The 21400-nt window shown below is 38.8% G+C and overlaps 1 protein-coding gene across 2 annotated transcripts in view; it reads right to left on the reverse strand.

Annotated features, from left to right (window-relative positions):
* The window catches only part of tgfbr1a (transforming growth factor, beta receptor 1 a), a 68635-nt gene that overhangs the window by 27241 nt on the left and 19994 nt on the right, over nt 1–21400 (reverse strand). Inside the window, exon 2 of one of the 2 annotated variants that reach the window (XM_052133702.1) lies at nt 12749–12982. In XM_052133702.1, coding sequence (XP_051989662.1) covers nt 12749–12982 — 234 coding nt within the window. Of the gene's footprint in view, nt 1–9377; nt 9690–12748; nt 12983–21400 lie in introns of those variants that run through there. The other variant, XM_052133703.1, reaches the window with a different exon arrangement.

A 21400-nucleotide genomic window follows, 5' to 3' on the forward strand; every position in this document is an offset into this window, starting at 1 on the left:
ACAGCAGCAAACCTCATTCATTTTGGCACATGGCCAAAAACAAAAACAAAAAACACATTGGAGGTTTGATGTATTGGTATTTCATCATTATTTGATTTGGGTTCTGTAGGAGTTTTATGACTCTTTAAGGTGTTTTTTTCTTCTTCCAAGCTTTAAAGTGAGTCACTATCAACTGCTATTGTTTGGAAATCAGCAAATGCGAAATTCCTCAGCAGAAAGTCATATGGGTTTGGAACGACAGGAGGGTGAGTAAATGAGGTGAACTTCTATAAACCATATAAAAAAAACCGAATTTGTTCAAAACAAGTGAAAGCAAAAACTCTGTAGTGCGCAATTCCTGATTCAATGGTCCATGAAATCCCCTACCTCTGATTTATTTTCATTTGTTAGCTTTTTGAAGCTCCTGTAGTGAAATTATAATTATTTAAGTTGACTCATTTTGAATCTGTCACCCAAACAAATTGAGTATTGCACTTTTCTGCAATGTTGTCTAGAACAGGGGTTTTCAAACTTTTTAAAATCACAAGGACCCCCAAACATGATGATTACATGCTGGGGACCACCTTACCTAAAATATAAAGGTAACCATGTATTTTTGAATAAATAATTGTATATAATGTAAAGATATTTAAATTCATATTACAATAAACTTAAATATGAAATGCTGTTTCAATAACAACTTTATTTTATTATTTGGCAACTCACTATAGCCAAAAATAATTCTCACAATTAACAATTATATGTAGCTTCTGTAGTTTTTTTGTATTTCTGAACAATTAAAACATATATACATTAACTGAACAGGGTACATTTTTTCACAGTATTAATGCACTGGTAGATGAAAAGTTAAACCTGAAGGGCAGCATTTGCATATTCAAACATGTGAATCAAACAAATATAAAGTCAAATCAAATCATTGATCATTTTAGTTAGAGCCAGGCGCATGTCACTTGCAACCTCCAGACGGGCCCGGTGCTTGGACTGAAGTACTTTCAGTGCTGAAAATCCAGCTGAATGTTAAAAGACACTTTATTGCCTTCTCAGACAAAACAGGGTAGTCCTTTCTCACAGACATCCAAAACTCTGACAGAGGAACTTTGTTTTCATCTCTCCCTCATTTGTCAAATCAATCAGTTGCTCTTGGGCTGCTAGATCCAGAGGAGTGCCAATCCCTTGTGCAAATGGGTTTCTAACAAGGTCCAGGTGGGTGTTGTTCAAATCTGGGAAATATTGTTTAAAACAGCCCTGAAGATGTGAAAGGTGAGACTGGATTATGGGTGTGATGTTGTCAGCAGTGGAGGAGATGCACTCCTGGTTATAGAGAGGAAAAATTTCTGTAACTCCCTCTTTCAGTTTGCTTTCCCACAGAGATCATTTTTGCATGAACGCGAACACCTTATCTTGTGCGTTCAGAATGTGAACGTTGTGCCCTTGCATGCTCTGATTGAGGGCACCAAGATGCTGGAAAAAAAATCTGCCATGTATGATAACTTCAGTATCCATGAGCCATCTTCAAAACAGCTGGCAAGCTTTGATTTTTCACCAGAGAGAAACTCTCTCAGCTATTTGCGCAGAGCATACACACGATTTAACACAGCGCCACGGGAAAGCCAGCGTACCTCTGAGTGAAGCAGCGAGCTCTCATAATCAGCACCCATTTCTTTGCAGAGTAAACCGAATAGTCTGTTTCAAGGGGTGTGATTTTACATATAGTTCACAGTTTTAACTACATCCCTCAGCACGTGATGCAAATCATCATCAATGCGTTTGGCCACAAGAGCCTTATGGTGAAGCATACAGTGTGTGGCAACAGCATTGGGGGCTTTTGCTTTGATCAGGGTCACCACACCACTGCGCTTACCGGTCATAGCAGCAGCACCATCAGTGCACACACCAACACACCGAGACCAGTCTATTGAATTGACCGTCATGAACTGATCCATCATATTAAATATGTCCTGCACTGTGGTTCTGCCTTCAAGGGGTCTACAAAAAAAGAAGTTCGATAAATTTGTCCTGCCCGAGGAAACGAATGTAGACCATACATTGCAAAATATTCACTGGCTTGCACTTGTTCTAAAAGCTGTGAAGCAATATCATTGGACATGTCACCTATGCGTCTGCTCACTGTATTGTCCGACAAAGGCACATAAATCTACTTTTCGTGCCGCTTCCTCTACAGATAACTCCCCGACAATGTCTTTAGTAGCTGGTAATAATAATGCTTCGCAAATCGTGTGCGGCTTCTTTGCACGCGCGATGTGGAGTGATGCCAAATATGATGCCTTTAAACTCCTCTCAGGGACCGATGCTTGCTGCCGAAAAGTACTAGTCTGCTGGGCCAAACACAACTCCTGATGTTTGAAATAGTCAGTGGACTTTCCTGCCTCACTGGGATGTTTCTGCTGTAGATGGCGTTTGAGCTTGGATGGTTTCATGCACTCATTGGAGAGAATCTCTTGACAGAGAACACCCTTGGGTCTCTTGACTCCCTGCTTTAACATACATGTAAAACCAAACGTAAATGTAAGATGTCATATTTTCTAGTTTTTTGTTTAGCGTTCGCCAAGCCAGATTGACACGAACTGCTTGCAGGAGCGCGATTATTCAAAAATCTTTATTACCCTCTTTAGGTTAAAAAATAAATTATGTAAAAAATTATAATCTTACATGTTTTTTTTTTTTTCTGTCAAGTTTTTCACAGACCCCCTAGCTCCCTCTTGCGGCCCCCCTGGGGTCTGCAGACCCCAGTTTGAAAACCCCTGGTCTAGAAAACCTGCTGAATGTTGTCTGAGAATCGGTAGGGCCATTAACCCAAACATTAAAACTCTAATAATTTACTGACCCTCATATACAGTACTTCTAAACCTGCATGACTGACTTTATTCCACTGGACACAAAACGAGATGTTAGGTACAAGGACAGCCTCAAGTCACATTTCATTTCCATTTTATGAATAAAAGAAGTAATTAAACTGAATGGTGACAAACTCACATTCTGTAATAAGATATAATATATTTTTTATTTGATTTAGTACTATACTTCAGAATCTACACAACATGTATTTACAAAGTATAATATGCATAGCAGTGTGTTGCCTTGAGCATCATAGAATGTTGGCACCTTGTGTAATAGTTGTGTATGAGTCCTTCAATGGTCTCTAGTATCAAAAGTTAATATATATATATATATATATATAAAATTCACGCACAAGTTTGGAATAAACACCTTATCATTGAGTAATCATGCTAAATTGCTCATTTGATACTAGAAAAAAATCACTTTCCATTATATCAAACACAGTTGAAAGCTATTTGGTTTGTTAAATGATGCTTAACATTGACTTTATATTTGTTTTTGAGTTGCCACAGTATGCAACAGGCTGGCATGACTTAAGGTCATTATTAGGTAAAAAAAAAAAAACCTTGGTCAATCATTGCTTTGAGGAAAGCTGAAGATTTCATACAAAAGGTGTACACTACAGCCTTCAAAGACAAAGGACAACTGGCTCTAATGGGGCTTTTCCACTGCACGGTACAACTCAACTCGGCTCACTTTTTTGGGGTTTTCCCACTGTGGATAGTACCTGGTACCTGATACTTTTAAGTACCACCTTGGTTGAGGTTCCAAGCGAGCCGAGCCGATACTAAATGTGACATCAAAATCCTGCAGATCAATTATTGTTCAGGGAGAATAGTCACTGCCAGAGTCACTGGATTTCCGGCACGCAACATCAACCCGCTAGTTTTAAAGTTAGCAACAGCGATAACAGTATAGTTTGTTCAAGCGACTTTCGAATTGTAAAAAAAAAAATGGCTGTGCGCAAAAGCACGCCGTCGTCAATAAAGGAGGTGCAGATGGTCACTCGTTAGCGATGAGCGAAACGAAAAAATTATCTCAGGAAGTGTTTCAACTGTTGGCTGCACACGGCTACCACTGGACCTACAAACAGTGTAGGGAAAATTTAGAAAGTTAAAAAAATTTTAAATAGTGACTACAGAAACATAAAAGGAAAAGTGGAAGTGGTTCGACCAAATAGATGCTATCTAAACCGGCGAGCAATGTGAGGGAGAGTGCCACGATTGAGGATGGTACATTTTGTTACGTTAACTATATACTCTGCTTGAAAGCTTCAATTTATTAAATAGACCAGCTACTGGAAGCTTGCTTCTAAAACAACCAGGCCAATTTAACTGTTACACTTGTGTAAAATCACCATGCAACAACTGCTTTAGGCAGCACAATGAGCTAGTGAGTACTTACTGTTAATGAGCTAACAGCTAGGGGTTGTGTTATTGTTTTGTTCAGTTTGTGTCGCATTTAAGATGTCACGGCAGTAGAGGTGGCGTAACTATGACGATAAGCCTATAATCCCACCCACGTTGAGATGGCACTAAACTGCAGTGGAAATGCAAGCTCAGAAACATAAAAGCGAGTAGAGTTGAGGTGAGTCGAACCGTAACTTGCAGTGGAAAAGTGCCATAACAAGGACAGAAAGAGATGTGGAAGGCCAGATGTACAACTAAGAGGATAAGTACATCAGAGTCTCTAGTTTGAGAATCAGACGGCTCACATGTCCTCAGCTGACAGCTTCATTGAATAATATCCACCAAAAAGACACTTTTGAAACAGAAAAACAAAAAGAAAAGGTTAGAGTAGGCAAAGAAACAGACATTGGACCCTGACTCATACGCAACTATTACACAAGGTGCAAAAATGTATTGATGTGTAACGGTGGCGGCCCCTCTACTAAATTTAAAATTTCAAAATTCAGGTGCCAGACAGGTTTAGGCCTGTCAAAATGAATACCTTGCCCCAGACAGCTCTAAAAGCCACCAATTACATGCAATAAAATAAATCACAAAATAAGAGTAATCAAATTTCAAAGCATAAAGTATATTATTCAAATATCAAAAGAAAACCGTAAACAAATGCAAGGAGTCAAAGACTCACAAACAAAATTCCAGCAATAATCAAATACATAGATCCCAACAGAACAAAACATCCAACAATAATTATTCAAGTTTGTGTGTGTGTGTGTGTGTGTGTGTGTGCGTGTGTAAATGTATGAGAGAGAGTTAAGGCAGGAGCTTGTGGATGGTGCACGCTGGTTCACGGAGAGTTTGCATGCACCCGTTTGGTGACTGTGGGCAATGCTGCAGGACACAGAGCGAGAGTCCAACACAAGCGAAAAAAGGCAGGTCAGAAGAATCAAGGAATCACCTGGCGCTTCCACTATAGACCTTTATTTTACCATCACACCTTGAACCTGGAGCTCTTTGGCAGTTGCAGATCCAACAAACCCATGCCACTCCACTTTCACTGAAGTGCAATCAACGGCTATGAAGAAAATCCAGGCCTCACTCTATGGTGATAAGCACTGTCAGATTTGTCCCCTTGTGGTTTCTTCCTCTCTTCTCCAATCGTGTTCCTAATCCACATCCCAGTACACAAAACAAACTTTCTCCTTAGTCAGCTTGGCACACCTCAACTTCACATCTAACCAGTCTCAAATCTCTCTTCTTTTTCTTTTAGACATGAACAACCATCTTCCTGGTTACCTTTATAATTGTCTTTATTGTTGACACCTGGTAATATGACGAGCAGCCATTTTAGTTTGTGGTGGTGGATCCTTAAAGGGGCAGTGCGCAGTTCTGCTCTGCCACAGATGTCTCAAGAAGACATCACACTACTATATGCATACTATACTTTATGTAAATATGTAATGTAGATTCTGAAGAGCAGTACAAAATAAAAAATATTTTATCTGTTATATTTGTATAAATTATGAATAGAATGTAAACATTTATGAGACAAAAGGGAATGCAAACTTATCTTCTCAACTACATATACTGTTATTAAACCTCTGATTGATGGGTTATCAGCAGTCTTCCTTTTCTTCTGCTTTCTGAACAGCAATTCTGTGATTTGGTGACAAAAACAGACATTTGACACAACGGTCCAGTTTATGAGCCAATGGCGCCCAAGTAATATTTTTTAGTCTGGAGCCCGAAGTCAGAAGTTTACATTCACTTAGGTTGAAGTCATTAAAACAAATTTTTTTAACCAATCCACAGATTTAATATGAGCAAACTATTGTTTTGGCAAGTAGTTTAGGACATCTACTTTGTGCAATTGTTCCAACAATTGTTTACAAACAGATTGTTTCACTATTAATTGACTATAAAATCACAATTTCAGTGGGTCAGACGTTTACATTCACCAAGTTAACTGTGACTACCGTAATTTCCGGACTATTGAGCGCACCTGAATATAAGCCGCACCCACTGATTTTTACAAAAAATATGATTTTGAACATAAATAAGCCGCAGGTGCCTACCGGTACATTGAAACAAATGAACTTTACACAGGCTTTAACGAAACACGGTGTGGCAGCGGGCGTGGTCAAGCGCCGGCGCTTACACCTGAGCTAAATTATGTCTTAACACCGGTGTCTAATTTCAGTAAGCATGGGGAGAGCGGCATAAAAAGGCAGCAGCCACAGAGCTGAGAGAGTGACACACGTCAGTCTAGTGTTGGCGCATAGAAGAATTGAGAAACTTTATAAAATTGATTGTAAACATTGCTGTGGCCATTAAAAGCCTTACCTGGAACGTCAAGTGCCCTGCTGAAAACTGTCACACTGGTGCCCGTGTGACAGTTTTCCCAAGAAGGACACGTGAAGCAGGGCACTTGAAATTAGACACCAGTGTTAGACATAATTTAGCGCAGATGTAAGGGCAGCGCCCTTACAGCTTTTCTCTCCCGGACGGGCGCTTGACCACGCCCCCGCTGCCACACACGGCTTGTAATAAAACATTTGCAGTAAACAGCAGCCTACCAAGAAAGTCATTGGTCACTATCTTCCTCGTCCTGTGCACTGAAACCACTGAAGTCATCTCCTTCGGTGTCGGAGTTGAATAGCCTCAGCTTTAGTTTAGAGTCAATTCCTCATGCTGCTGTTTCCAACGTCTTATCATCGACTCATTAAGACCAAGCTCCCGTGCAGCAGCTCTATTTCCTTCCCAAACAGCCAGATCAATCGCCTTCAACTTGAAAGCAGCATCATATGCGTTTCTCCATGTCTTTGCCATGGTGAGGGTGACAAAATTACTACCGTAATCAGAATGATGGGAAGTTTGAGCGCGCTCGATTTAATCTAAACAGTAGGCTAAACAAAAAAAGTTGTTTGACCTTAACCCGTTCGGCAATTTCATTGGTCTAATGAAAGCTTCACGCCGCCAAAAAACTGAGCACGTCACAGAATGTTTTTTTTTTTTTAATAAAATTTGAAAGCGGGAAAAATCCATATATTAGCCGCGTCATTGTATAAGCCGCGAGGTTCAAAGCGTGGGAAAAAAGTTGCGGCTTATAGTCCGGAAATTACGGTAAGTAACTTGGAAAATTCCAAAACATTATGTCAAGCCTTTAGACAATTAGCTTCAGATAGGAGGTGTACCTGTGGATGTATTTTAAGGCCTACCTTCCAACTCATTGCCTCTCATCATGGGAAAATCAAAAGAAATCAGCCAAGACCACAGAAAAACATTGTGGACCTCCACAAGTCTGGTTTATCCTAGGGAGCAATTTCCAAATGCCTGAAGGTACCACGTTCATCTGTGCAAACAATAGTATGCAAGTATAAACACCATGGGACCACGCAGCCATCATACCGCTCAGGTTGAGAGATGCATTCTGTCTCCTGGAGAGGAACGTAGTTTGGTGCGAAAAGTGCAAATCAATCCCAGAACAACAGTAAAGGACCTTGTGAAGATGCTAGAGGATACAGGTGGACAAGTATCTATAGCTACAGTAAAAAGAGTCCTATATAGATATAACCTGAAAGGCTGCTCAGCAAGGAAGAAGTCACTGCTCCAAAACCACCATAAAAAAGCCAGACTGCAGTTTGCAAGTGTACAAAGGGACAAAGATTACTTTTTGGAGAAATGTCCTCTGGTCTGATGAAACAAAAATTGAAGTGTTTGGCCATAATTACCATTATTATGTTTTGAGGAAAAAAGGGTGAGGCTTGCAAGCCGAAGAACACTATCCCAACCGTGAAGCATGAGGGTGGCAGCATCATGTTGTGGGGGTGCTTTGCTGCAGGAGGGACTGCTGCACTTCACAAAATAGATGGCATGGTGAGGAAGGAAAATGTGGATACATTGAAGTAACATCTCAAGACATCAGCCAGGAAGTTAAATCTTGGTTGCAAATGGGTCTTCCAAAATGGACAATGACCCCTAGCATACCTCCAAATTTGTGGCAAATGGCTTAAGATCAACAAAATCAAGGTATTGGAGTGACCATTACAAAGCCCTGACCTCAATCTGATATAAAATTTGTGGGCAGAACTATAAAAGCATGTGCAAGCAAGGAGGCCTACAAACCTGACTTCTCTCTAGAGGAATGGGCCAAAATTACAGCAACTTACTGTGAGGAGCTTGTGAAAGGCTACCCAAAATGTTTTGACCCAATTACAAACAATTTAAAAGGCAATGCTACCAAATACTAACAAAGTGCATGTAAAGTTCTGACTTCAACTGCGCACACACACATATTCAGACCCCTGACCAATTATCTCATATTACTGATTTACAAATGGTGCAATGAAATTTCATTCTGTTTGATATTTTATTTTAAAAACACTGGAACTCAATCAATTATTGTTAGGTGACATTGGTTTTATGTTGGGAAACATAAAAAAAAAAACTTAAATATCTTGCTTGCATAAGTATTCAACCCCTGTGCTGTGGAATCTGCCAGGTTACATAGACGAAATCAATTGCCCTAAAGAAAACAATTACATTACCATTGGCATCAACCTGTGAATCATTAAAGTTGCAATCACATTTTCTGGATAAAAATGTTGAAGGATAATTGGTCAGGCAGTAAATCTGAAGGAAAATAAAGACCAAAGAGCATTCCACAGAAGTTAATGTAATAACATGCATAGAGTAGAGAAAGGGTACAAAGTAATATCCAAATGTTTGGATATCACAGTGAGCACAGTTGGATCAATAATCAAGAAGTGGAAGCTGCACCACACCAACCAGGCATTGCAAAGAAAACGTTGTCCCTCAAAACTCAGTGCTCTAACAAAAAGGAGACTTGTGAGAGAAGCCACAGAGAGGCCAACAATCACTTTGAAGGGGCTACAGAGTTCAGTGGCTGGGAGTGGAGTAATGGTGCACCAGTCAACCATATCAAGAGCACTGCATAATGCTGGGCTGTATAGGAGGGTGGCAAGAAAGAAGCAGTTACTCAAAAAGTACCATCTGAAAACACGTCTGGAGTTTGCCAGAAAGCATGAGTGACCCAGCTGCAATGTGTGAGAAGGCTTTGTGGTCAGATGAGACGAATATGCATGGTCTTACCTATTCCCGAGATGAACTTCTCCTTTGTAAACATCCATTGCCAGCTGAATCCATCTATCCTCATTCCGCCTGATATAATATTAACATCTGGTTTAAAGAGGAAAGCGAGGAGGTGTGCATTGCAGACTTAGGTGTCCTTTTAAACCTCCACTACCTTCAATCATCCTTTCAAATGTTCGTTCATTGAAAAACAAAATGGACTTGTTGCATGCAAAATGTCTCATGGATGTATCATTCAGAGAGGCATGTGTTTTTTTCTTTGACAGAGTCCTGAATGGATGAGTCTGTCCCGGATACCGAGGTTAGCCTGGATGGTTTTGAGATCTTTCGGGCAGACAGAACCAGTAACTCAGTGAAAGAGCGGGGAGGTGGGGTGTGTATGTACATTAACTCGCGTTGGTGTACTAACATCAAAGTACACGGGAGGATTTGTAATACAGACCTGGAGCTGCTCACCCTGTCTGCACGTGCCTTTTATCTTCGAGGGAGTTCTTGACTGTTGTGCATAGCGGTGTATATGTTCCACCAAGCGCCAATGTCAAGGCAGCAGCTGAGCAGATAGCGTATAATACACAGAATATGCTAAGCAAGTATCTGGATGCTCCAGTACTACTTCTTGGTGACTTTAACAGCTGTCGGCTTGATTACTCATTGCCAGCCTTCAACCAATATGTAGATGTACCAACAAGATTAAATATAACTATAGATTTGGGTTACAGTAATATCTCGGAAGCCTATGAAACTACAGCTCTCCCACTCATTGCCAGCCTACAACCAATATGTAGATATACCAACAAGATTTAATATACAGTGCATCCGGAAAGTATTCACAGCGCTTCACTTTTTCCACATTTTGTTATGTTACAGCCTTATTCCAAAATTTATTAAATTCATTAATATCCTCAAAACTCTACAAACAATACCCCATAATGACAACGTGAAAGTAGTTTTTTGAAATCTTTTGAAAATGTATTCATTCTTTTGGAAATACTGCAAGAGAACCTGCTTCAGTCCGCTAAAAAACTGAAGATTGGGAGGAAATTCAACTTACAGCATGGCAATGATCCCAAGCACAAGGCCAAAGCAACATTAAGAGTGGCTCAAGAACAAAAAGATAATTGTCCTACAGTGGCCCAGTCAAAGTCCTGATCGTTGTGTCTGGTGCTGGAGTGGCTGGGAAGGTCGCGCTGTTGTTATACAGTATGAGAGCGGCCTCTAGAGGCTAAATAAAAGCCATCATTGATGCCTCATGGTGGTCGTTTTGACACACGAGTCTGCACGTTGAATGCAGCGGAACACCGCACGGAGCTGAACAATGCAAATTTAAAACACCAACAACTAAAAGGTATGCATACAGTACACATTGTCATATCATTATGAAGTAATTAATTTCTTGAATAGATGCTGCATTAATAGAGAACAGCAGTATGTTTGTAGACCAGGCTGAGAGGACGCTAACATTAAAGCAAACCTCAAGCGGTTAGAACAATGTGACAAAAAACATGCAAGTCCTACCCAAAATGTTTAAATAAAATGTATTACTATCCATTTGCATTAGTTTATATCCAGTCACGTTTATGCTTTAGCCAGCTAAGTTGTATATTTAAAGGTAGTGAGACATTTGAGAAAAATATCCATGCAGTCAAGCGAAATATAAAATCAAATCAGAAACGCGTCTGATTTTAATATTTTTATCCTCTCATATGTATTTTTGACATTTTGATTAGATAAATCATCAAATGATCCAGTTGTGTGTGTGTGACTAGTTTCTCACGGAGAATTTAAAATAGCGTTGCAACAATGCAAAATACAAACAAAAATATCACTGAATCATATAGAAGCGTTAAAAAAAAAACCTGAAGACATTGCAATTCCCTAGTTTGCCCTAGTTTCTCATTAAAGACCCCTCACCAGAAGTGAAGTGATCATAGTCTTGGTTTTAGGGTAATAAAGAGCATTTACCTCATGCTTTTTATGAGAACAGAAACCCTAAAGTGTGTAAAATAGAAAATACAGCATGTAAAATGCTGTGTACGTATGGTTCATTGTTAGTTGATGTTAGTTTCAACATTTACTGAATACATTTCAGTAAATGATCTCCTCCCTACATACAAATTATATCTCTGAACATTAGTTAACGAATTTACCTAGTGTTACTTACCAATTAAATTCACACATTTGACCTGTAATATTTTATTAATATTTAAATTATTTTCAGATGGCAAAGGCTTTAAAGAAAGTACCAGTGTGGGAGTATTTTACTGAAGTGTCGCCAGGAAAAGCACAGTGCAATAGTAGTTAATACAACCAACATGTAGAGTCATCCCAAGCACAACCATCCAGCAGTATACTAACATGTTAAAATTGTCTAACTTGAGAAAGCAACATGTAAGATATCTAGAATTGATTTAAGAGGATGTATCTTATATATAAGTGCATTACGTGTATTTATTCAACACTCTCAAATAACAATCTTTTCTTCTGCAGTATAGTTGCTAAAGAAAATGTACGTCGTTTTTAATGAGTTTTAGATATTAATATTTGAAAACAAGCAAAAACAAAAACAAAAACAAATCAAAATCGTATATTGCAGTGTATAATAACTCACAAAAAAAAAAAAATTATTAATAAAGCTGCGTATTGCCAATTGTTCTTCACGATAAGAAATGCACAGTGACATATTTTAGTGCTGTTCGCCTGTCATCATTACAGATTAATGTGATCCCATGTTACGTTAAATGAGATCAAATGACTATTCGACAATTAATATTGTCTAAATTTTTTGTCGACGTTGTTGATAACATGGACTAATAATGAATCCCCCGACAATAGGGCTGAAACTATAAAAGACCCGGTTCAAAAGAGTCATTTGTTCACAAATCGGACATCATGGCTTGCCTGGTGTTTGTTTTTGCGTGCAACCAGCGATCATATATCATCAACAGAATGGGTGAAAAGAGGTTTGAGACACACTGGCGCTCTAAACATGTATTCAACAACTCACAAGATGATATGTAGAGATGAAACCACATATGAAACTATCATCAATGGCGAATTCAGTTTAAATGATTGTCGCAATCACTTATTTTAGGTCTCATTTGTGACCATTTTTGTATCAATCTAGAGCCCTGGAGGTTGTAAATCCTGGTGAATGCTTCTGTTGAAGCGATCAGTCCATGCTATTTCAACTTAATTAAAAATTACAACAAAAAGACAGCTAAGAAAGTAGGCGGGCACCGTTACGCTCTATTGTGCTCTAAGATATTACAAAGTTAATGACAGACACAAACACAACATTTCTTGACAAACAAGTCGACTCAAAAGTCATGGTAATTGTATTCGCTCACATGTGAAGGAGATGAAACACTTACCTGGGATGACTTTTGGGTTCTTGTTGCACATGTGGGTCTTGCAACAGTATGGATGTCTGCCGTTGTTGGAGGGGGCACACTGGAAAGGCCTGTCCGGAGGAAGGAGATCATCCTGCTCAATGCATTGTGCCTCCTGTGTCACAATCTGTCCGGCAGACTTCAAGACCGATACAAAGCACATGCCAGTTGTGTTGCATGTCCTATTTACACATCGCTCACAATAACACAGCAATCCTGAAGCAGAAGTGAGAGAGATTTTATGTTAGTTTATGTATCACTTACTCACCCTCTTGTTCAAAATTTTCTTCCCTGGAACGCAAAAGGAGATTTTAGGCAGAATTCTGGTCTCGGTCACAATTTACTTTTATTGTATGGTAAAAAAAGGTGCAATGTAAGCCTCAATCATCAGTCACTTTCATTTTCCCTAAAGTCTACTTTGTTTCCCATGGAAGTTGGGCAAATTTGGAACAACATGAGGGTTAATAATGACAGAATTAAAATTTTTGGGTGATCCATTCCTTTAAGAGTGTAGTGACAGGAAATAAATAAACGTACAGACTCTGGACTGTGAGAAGCCTCTTAATCTTTAACAAATGCACAGCATTGACTAGGCTGCTAATTTCTCACTACTGACTACGTGCATCCGTAAGTATGCGCAGGCACTGGAACGTAACATAAGCTCTTTCAGTTATCCAAAATGGGCAATGGCTTGACATGTAATACAAGCACATTTAAACACTTAAGTTACTAAGCTCAAGCCTGGTGGCCACACAATACTCTGATTAGGGGTGTAAATTGGTTTCATCACGACACAATCTTATCTTGATTCGCTTGGCCTGCGATCCGATATTTGCTGCAATACGATTTCGATTTGATTCGATTCAGGAACCTGCGATCGATATTCCGATATTACGTGCCTATTTTACACAATCAATTAAAACAAAAATTGTCCTCAAATGCAACCAAAATATAATTTGACTATTTTATTGAGCTCTCTGAAAAGTGCAAATTTAGTATCCAAACTGAGACATCCACAAATAAGGTACTTCAGAAGTTGAAAGAATTCATACAGTTAATAATATAAAAAATAACATCAAACACAAGTGATCATCAATCGTTTGATTACAGCTTATTTTGCAGTTTAATCTGGTTCAAAAGTACTTGCATACCCATGACTTGTTTCCAACTATTCGTGCTATCCATGGTTTTCTTGGCTACAGCTTCCACAGTTGTAATGAAAAATTCTGTTAATTTAACTGGGATAAATGTTAGTAAGAGTGCTAATGTGTAAAGTCTCATAACTGATGCTAGTGCTATGCAGCAGGTGATTTCTCTTTCCCTCGTTAGTGCTGTTCAGAAGTTCGGCATTGTCAAGATGTTTCACATGATGGAACTTATCCATTGTACTAAAATATCAAATTCTCATGTAAATTTCAAATGGGTTGCATGCGCAATGATATCGATGGAAGCCAGAATTAAAAATCGTGCATGTGAGCCGCTCTGTGTTTGTTACGAGAGTTTACGTTAACGAGTGCCCGGCTGATCCGCTTGCACTGATCCGGTCACTGGTCTGGAGCTCGCATTTTGCGGAAAGCCCGGTTCACGTGCATGCACGGATAGCAGAATCCCAAATGAAAAGCGTATGTAGTGCTCAAAGTGAAATGTAATAAGTTCCTTCATCGCCTGACGGAAATGTGTACGGATGTGGCTGACATGAAAGTATTCAAATAAAAGTGCATCTTAAAAAAAATTCTATAACAATAACATTCGATTGTTGGTTATCGTTTCAATGCATTGATCCTGATCGATGGATCGTTACACCCCTAACTCTGATGCGGTCAAAACGGTTTACAGTCAAAAAGACCTAAACTCCACAGTTAAAACTAGAGCTCTCAATTCATTATTAATTTGAATCCAATTTATGACATGTGCTGATTAATTAATTTAATTAAATCTCATATGAATATTTACTGAGAAATAATAATTATATTATTATACATTTTATTTATAGGCGCCTTACATATCACTCAAGGAAAACTTACAATAAAACAAATCAACATTAAACAACATATAATCATCATTACAGCTTGAACAGACTTACTACAAGCATAAAAGCAATCACATAAAAGCCTGCTTAAAAAGATGGGTCTTAAGGAGAGATTTAAAACCAGAAGCCTTTCACTGTTTCGCACGTTCTGTGACAAGGAGTTCCATAAATAAGGTGCTGCATGTCTAAAAGATCGAGACCCCAGAAGTTGTGCGAACTTGAGGGAGAACAAGAGTGAGTGCAGAAGCCGATCTTAAAGTCCGAGTAAGAGTGTGGATTTGAAGGTCAAATAAGTATGAAGGGGCAAGATTATTGAGTGCCTTGTAAGTAAGAAGGATTTTAAAGTCAATGCGATATTAAATGCCCCCAAATGAATATAATTTTGTAAAAAAAATTATATATATTTTTTTATAATTCAAAAATAATTTATTTATATACAGTATATTTGGTAGTTTTCAGTGTCTCTAGGCATAAATAGGACGCTGTGTCATGTTAAATCTAGTTTGAAATATAAAAAAATGCATCTCTAAAACCCTGAACTGTTGTGCTCAATCCAGCAGGGATGCAAACTTATGAGTGGTGAAAAAGATGAAAGTCATAGCAGGTGTTCCAGATGTGTAGCCCTTGAAGTGGGAACTCTGGAGGGAGCATGGCACTCGTGTCTCACATGTGGCCATTTGGAACACCCTTGATGAAGAGAGTAATGAAAGACATACGTAGCTTACTTTTTATCTTCGCGTGAAATGTTACCATGATGACGCAATGCAACGTCCATCATCCCATTAGCTGTTCTAACAAATGGAATCACTTATTGAATGCAGTTAATTTGTTGTTGCAAATACATATACTTTTTTCAAACATGGGCTTGTGTGTCTTATTTGAAATGGCTTGCTCTCTCCCACGTGCTAGATTTATAATATTATTATTATTATTATTATTATTATTATTATTATTATTATTATATAGCTGTACTACATAAATGTATATATAAAAATACATTAATGAATATTTTCCACCAAAACGTTATTTGGTGTGTGCACGAGAGGTGTTAATAATTAGGTAACCTAAGGGTTTAGACAAGAGGAAAAATGGACATGGTTTTTGGAGAATCTCTGCTTATTGCTGTCTGCCATCTTATGTACGAGGATGAAGGTACACTGCAGAGAAGGAGACATATCTGCTACAAAAGCTCTGTAGCACTTGCCCGAGCATTTAAAAGGTAAATGGTCTGCACTTATACAGTGCCTTTTTAACCTTAAACGGTATTCAAAGTTCTTTCCACTGTGACTCATTCACCCATTCACACACGCATTCATATACCAATGGCTGCAGAGCTGCCATGCAAGGCGCTAGCCTGCCATTGGGAGCAACCTGGGGTTCAGTGTCTTGCCCAAGGACACTTAGGCATGTGGAGTCGTGTGGGGCTGGAATCAAACCACCAACCCTGCGATTAGTGGCCGACCCGCTCTACCACCTGAGCCAGTCGAGTTATTACTCACAACTAGGGATGCACCGAAATTTTAATTCTGGGCCGAAACCGAAAATCCAGGATGCACTTGGCCGAAAACCGAAACGTCCTTTTTTTTTTTACCCATTTATTATTCTTTCAATAATTTCATGAATTTAATAAATCTGAATTGAAAAACTACAAACCAATAAAATAAATCACACTTTTATTGAAAGTAACACACCAAAATTGGACAAAAAATATATTTAAACTATATTAAATATTATTCTTCATTCAGTTCTGTAAAAATCTAAATTTTACAGATTTTATTAACAATTATCCAAATAATGTAAAGTTTTAGAAAACTATTATATGCAAAACAGTCAGTCAAGTAATGAACTTAGCATCTTTCAAAAAGTTTTAATATGCAACAGTAATTTTAATTAAAACAAAAAGGCAGAACACAGAATGGCAGAGGGCCTGTATTCCACTGATCTAATATATATATATATATATATATAATTTTAGATCAGTGCTCTATTCTGTTTATGTAAATGTACACTTTAAGTGAAAATTGTGCAAAACAACAGTGCAAAACAGCAGTAATTGAACTAAATCCAACCTCAACTGTAAACGACAGATGTATCCTTAAGTGAAGAACAAGTGTAATGTAATTCCTATACACATCAATTTGGACCGCTTTCTATTTAAGTGACAGGTTTCTCTTCAAGAACAAAAGTTGCTAAACTTTCTGACAGTCTCTCCTGTCAGAAAGCTCATCAAGAACATGAGATGCTGCACTGAACAGTCTCTCACTCTCTGTGCTGGTGCTTGGGCAGATATAAATACCTGTGAGCAATCCGCGCAAGCAAAGGAAAGCGGTCTTTGTTTATGCGCCAGTAGTCAAGGGGATTGTCGCTTCTGGCAATGGGTAGTTCAGCTAGATACGTCTCAAGTTGTGTTGTAGCTGCGCTTGTTGTGGATCGGGGCACTTTCCTGAAGAATCTCTTGCTGTACTGTGTGTGTGTGTGTGTGTGTGTGTGTGTGTATGTATAGAGAGAGAGAGAGAGAGAGAGAGAGAGAATCTTGAAATTTCTGCTGAACAAACACTGCAGATCGCAAATTTGATGTCCTTATCAGAAACTTTTCTGATATCGCTGACATGATCGGCCTTTGTTGGGTAGCGCTGTGATAAGGGCTAGATCGATCCAGAGTGAAATCTGAGCGATGAGGGGCGGGGCGAGGAGGTATATATTTTCAGCCTTTTTTCTCTTTCGGCCAAAAACCGAAAGTGCCATTTTCGGGCGAAAATTTTTGCCGTCCGAAATTTCAGTGCATCCCTACTCACAACCTTGCATCAAAATATATCGTGAGGACACACCACACAGGGTCACGTGATCATCCATCCATCCATTCTCTATAGCTGCTTATCCTATGCAGAGTCACAAGTAATGCTGGAGCCTATCCCAGTAGTCTCAGATGGCCAGTCCATCACAGGGCACGCACACACACACACACACACACACACAGACAAACATTCACACTCATCTATGGGAAATTAAGAGTCTCCAATTCACTTGACCTGCATGTCTTGGGAATGTGTGGGGAAACTGCAGCACCCGGAGGAAACACACACGAACATCCAGTAAATATCAAGCAAACTTCACACAGAAAGGCCCAGGTTAATCCAGGACTTGAACTGGGGACCTTCTCACTGTGACTCCTGTTAAGTGATAATAAACGGTAAATTTATTTCCTTGAAGTGACCATCGCATGTACAATTGCTAAGGCCTTGTGGAAGGGCCCTTCGTGGAGAGGTTGAGTTGCTAAATTTCTTTTGGAACGCCCCTTCATGTGGACCTTCCTGAAGTGCTTTTAAGGGCACAAAAATGCAGTTTGAAATTCGCTCCATGTAAGGCTTGTCTGCCTGTAGCTATAGTTGGTTTGAAGAGGCATGTAGCCTGTACATCTTTAGTGCCGACTGCCCCCTTCTGCCACAACAATGTGGTACATCAAGCTTGAGTTGTTCCGATGGTGACGTTCCTTATTACAGAATTTATACATGGATCAGGGGGATGATTAATTGTGTTCATTTAAACACGTTATTTTTCATAAAAATGTATATAAAAATAAAAATGACACCTAATTAACGTGTTATACTGACAGCCCTAATTACAACTCAAAATAACCTGGTCTCACAAACAAACTAGTGGACTGCCTGTACATACAGTATCTGGAATTTAGCAGCCTGTGGTTATACTTCTCAACTGGTACTCAATAAGTGGCAATTAGACCGGTAAAGATGAGGTGTAGTGGGTGAACTATGTAGGATTAAAGAGTCTTTGTGAGAGTTCAGGTTACACAGGAAGGGGAGATGGGCTGCATAGCTCCCAGTCGGGCTGAGCAATACCAGACTCCGTCTGAAACGTACTGCAGCTGAGACGCAAGAAGAGCAAACAAGGTGAGACAGCAGAGGCCCAACCCCTTCCAGCCACTAAACCACAGGCCACAATTAAGTGACTGAGGGAATTCAGGGTGTCTAGACATCTCTGAACTGAAATAAAACCTGAGAGATGCAGTAAAATGGTTCGTCTCAGGGAAAACAACTCGCATTCTTTCAGGGCGAGACAGGGAGGGAGATAAATACATAGACAGGGAGAAAGAAAATGAACCATAATTATGAAAACAATAAACAAAGCAAATATTTAATTAAATCCAATCTAACACTTTAAGAACAGTCCTGTATCATCACTGCCTGCATGCGTGTAGAATTGAATGAAAGCACCATGATAGTAGCCCACTGAAGGGATAGTTCACCCAAAAGTGAAAAATCTGTCATTATTTACTTATCCTCATGTTCCAAAGTTCTTATGTAGAACACAAAAGGAGATTAACAGAGACAGTCTCAGTTACCATTCACTTTCACAGTGTGGAAAAAAAAAGATGCAATGAAAGTAAATGGTGACTTAAGGCAACATTCTCCCTCCTTTTGTGTTCCATAATAAAGTCGTAAAGGTTTGGAACAATATTAGGGTGAGTAAAGATGAAACATTTTTGTGGGTGAACTATAACTTCAACTGCAGTACTTCTAATCAATTTACCAATGGATTTCAATCAATTATATCTACCTCTCACCTTCCCAACAAAGCACTGCTTTCAGAAGGTGTTTATATTTTCTGATGCATTCCTTTTATGCTGCTGCATTTCATGAAATGACTGACAAGTTCTTTAACTCAGATGAATAAAGGCTATGTAGATGAGTCAGGGTTGAATTTAACAACAATAAACAGTTAAAATCAATGACACAGGCCCACACGTATTTGCACAAGCTTTACATTTTTCTTGACATTTTATATTCCCTGTGATAATTGATTAAATGGATTCTGTGTTTACGGAGTTACCATAAACAAACGTCCTTGAGCAATCTTGAGCTATTTTGCAGCCTTCCCTGAATGCAAGAAAGCATATTCTTTCTTGGTGTATCCCAAAGGCCATTTGAAAGTTTGATAAACCTGCATTCGACACAAGTAGAGCCACTGGTGCAGTAGAGCCACTGAGTCATATACACTGAACTCTGTGAGCTCATGTTTCAATAGTACCTTAGAGTCTGTCCTTGCTTTTTCAATAGACATTTCTTCCTACCAATGAGAAAGGTCCCTGTTTAACAATATTTTCAAGGTTTTGTGGACCGTCCTGAACTTTTTCCCCAGCTCTTTACATAACGACTAATTACTTTGCAATTGTGTGATCACTAAACATTTCTCGAGGTCAAACGAGAAGGCCAACAGGCCACAGAAAATAATCAAGGATTCAGTCATGTGTTTAGAGGGAAAAAATACTTTCCCTTACAGTCGCAATAAGATCACCCTCAAAACAATTCAATGGAAAAAAGATGGATGTAACAATTTGGAAAAAGGGATGGAGGCATCACAACAGCCCTTCATTTGTCTTTGTGTGAGGTTGTGTACAAGTAAAATGAGCAAAAATTTCAATGAACATAGAAAGTTTAAACTGTTTATTTAAGTGCAAACTCTTAAGACAGGCAGTTCTTAGTGTGATTGGATTCACGAGAGAGAGAGAGAGAGAGAGAGAGAAACTAAACCCGTTGTTTTCACTCTTTAGGCCCCTTCCCACTGCAGGAACAAAAACCTGTTTTAAGTACTTTTACCCAAAACTACTTTTCATCATTTTTGCACATGAGGAGCTTTAGTTCCTCTTAGCCTTCTAGAGTGTGAGGGGTGAGCAGAACTGCTATGAGACTTTATCGGGAGATGCACTTCGAGTTTTAAAATCGCATCCGTATGGTGTATACAGAAATAAAGTGACTTCTGTATTACTTAGGGCTGCATGATTTGGGGGAAAATGTAATATTGCGATTATTGAGGCTAATATTGCGATATAATAAACAATGGTAACATGAGTCAACTTGCTTGGTTATCAAGGAAATTTACAAATAGGTAACTGATAATGCTAATTTCTCAACTCAAACATACAAACTAGCAACAACAATAAATGCAGTGTTTTCAAATTAAAATATTTTTACAAAATTAAATAACATCTTTGTATTACTGCAAACTTGTTATTTTCTCAATATATTACACCTAAATAAAATGGAGCAATAAATAAGAACATACAAATTTTCATGAAAATAAGATTGTTCAAACAAACAGGGACATTCAATCAGGATGTAACATGTACTTTCTATAAACTCTTTTGAAAAGGAAACTGGATATAAAATTGTGGTTCACTCAAACCACTAAAACTGTTGTTGCTGTTCTGTTTTTTTTTTTTAAATGACCAACTGGTATTTCTAAAAAGTTCTACTTATCGCTGGTACCTCTTGTCCAGTGTGTGGATCATTTTCTGGAATCCCACTTTGCTAACGGTGCATCATGTCTCTTTATATCTCTGTGAAGACTTGTCATATGGTGTGACACTCCCAAACACATCTGTAATTGTGCTTTGTTTACTGGGCTTTTTAAATGTAGATTTAGTCAAAGAAAACTGTTGACATTTTAGCCACTGAACACTGTAAACATTTTAACCATAAGAGTATTATTGATAAGCATTTGCCAATCTCGTCTATCCAAAACCAGACAGATACACAGACAGACAGACAGACAGACACACGAGAGACGAGCGTCTCAGTGTTAGAGTG

Source organism: Xyrauchen texanus, chromosome 9 (genome assembly GCF_025860055.1).
Source record: "Xyrauchen texanus isolate HMW12.3.18 chromosome 9, RBS_HiC_50CHRs, whole genome shotgun sequence".
NCBI classification, from domain to species: Eukaryota; Metazoa; Chordata; class Actinopteri; order Cypriniformes; family Catostomidae; genus Xyrauchen; species Xyrauchen texanus.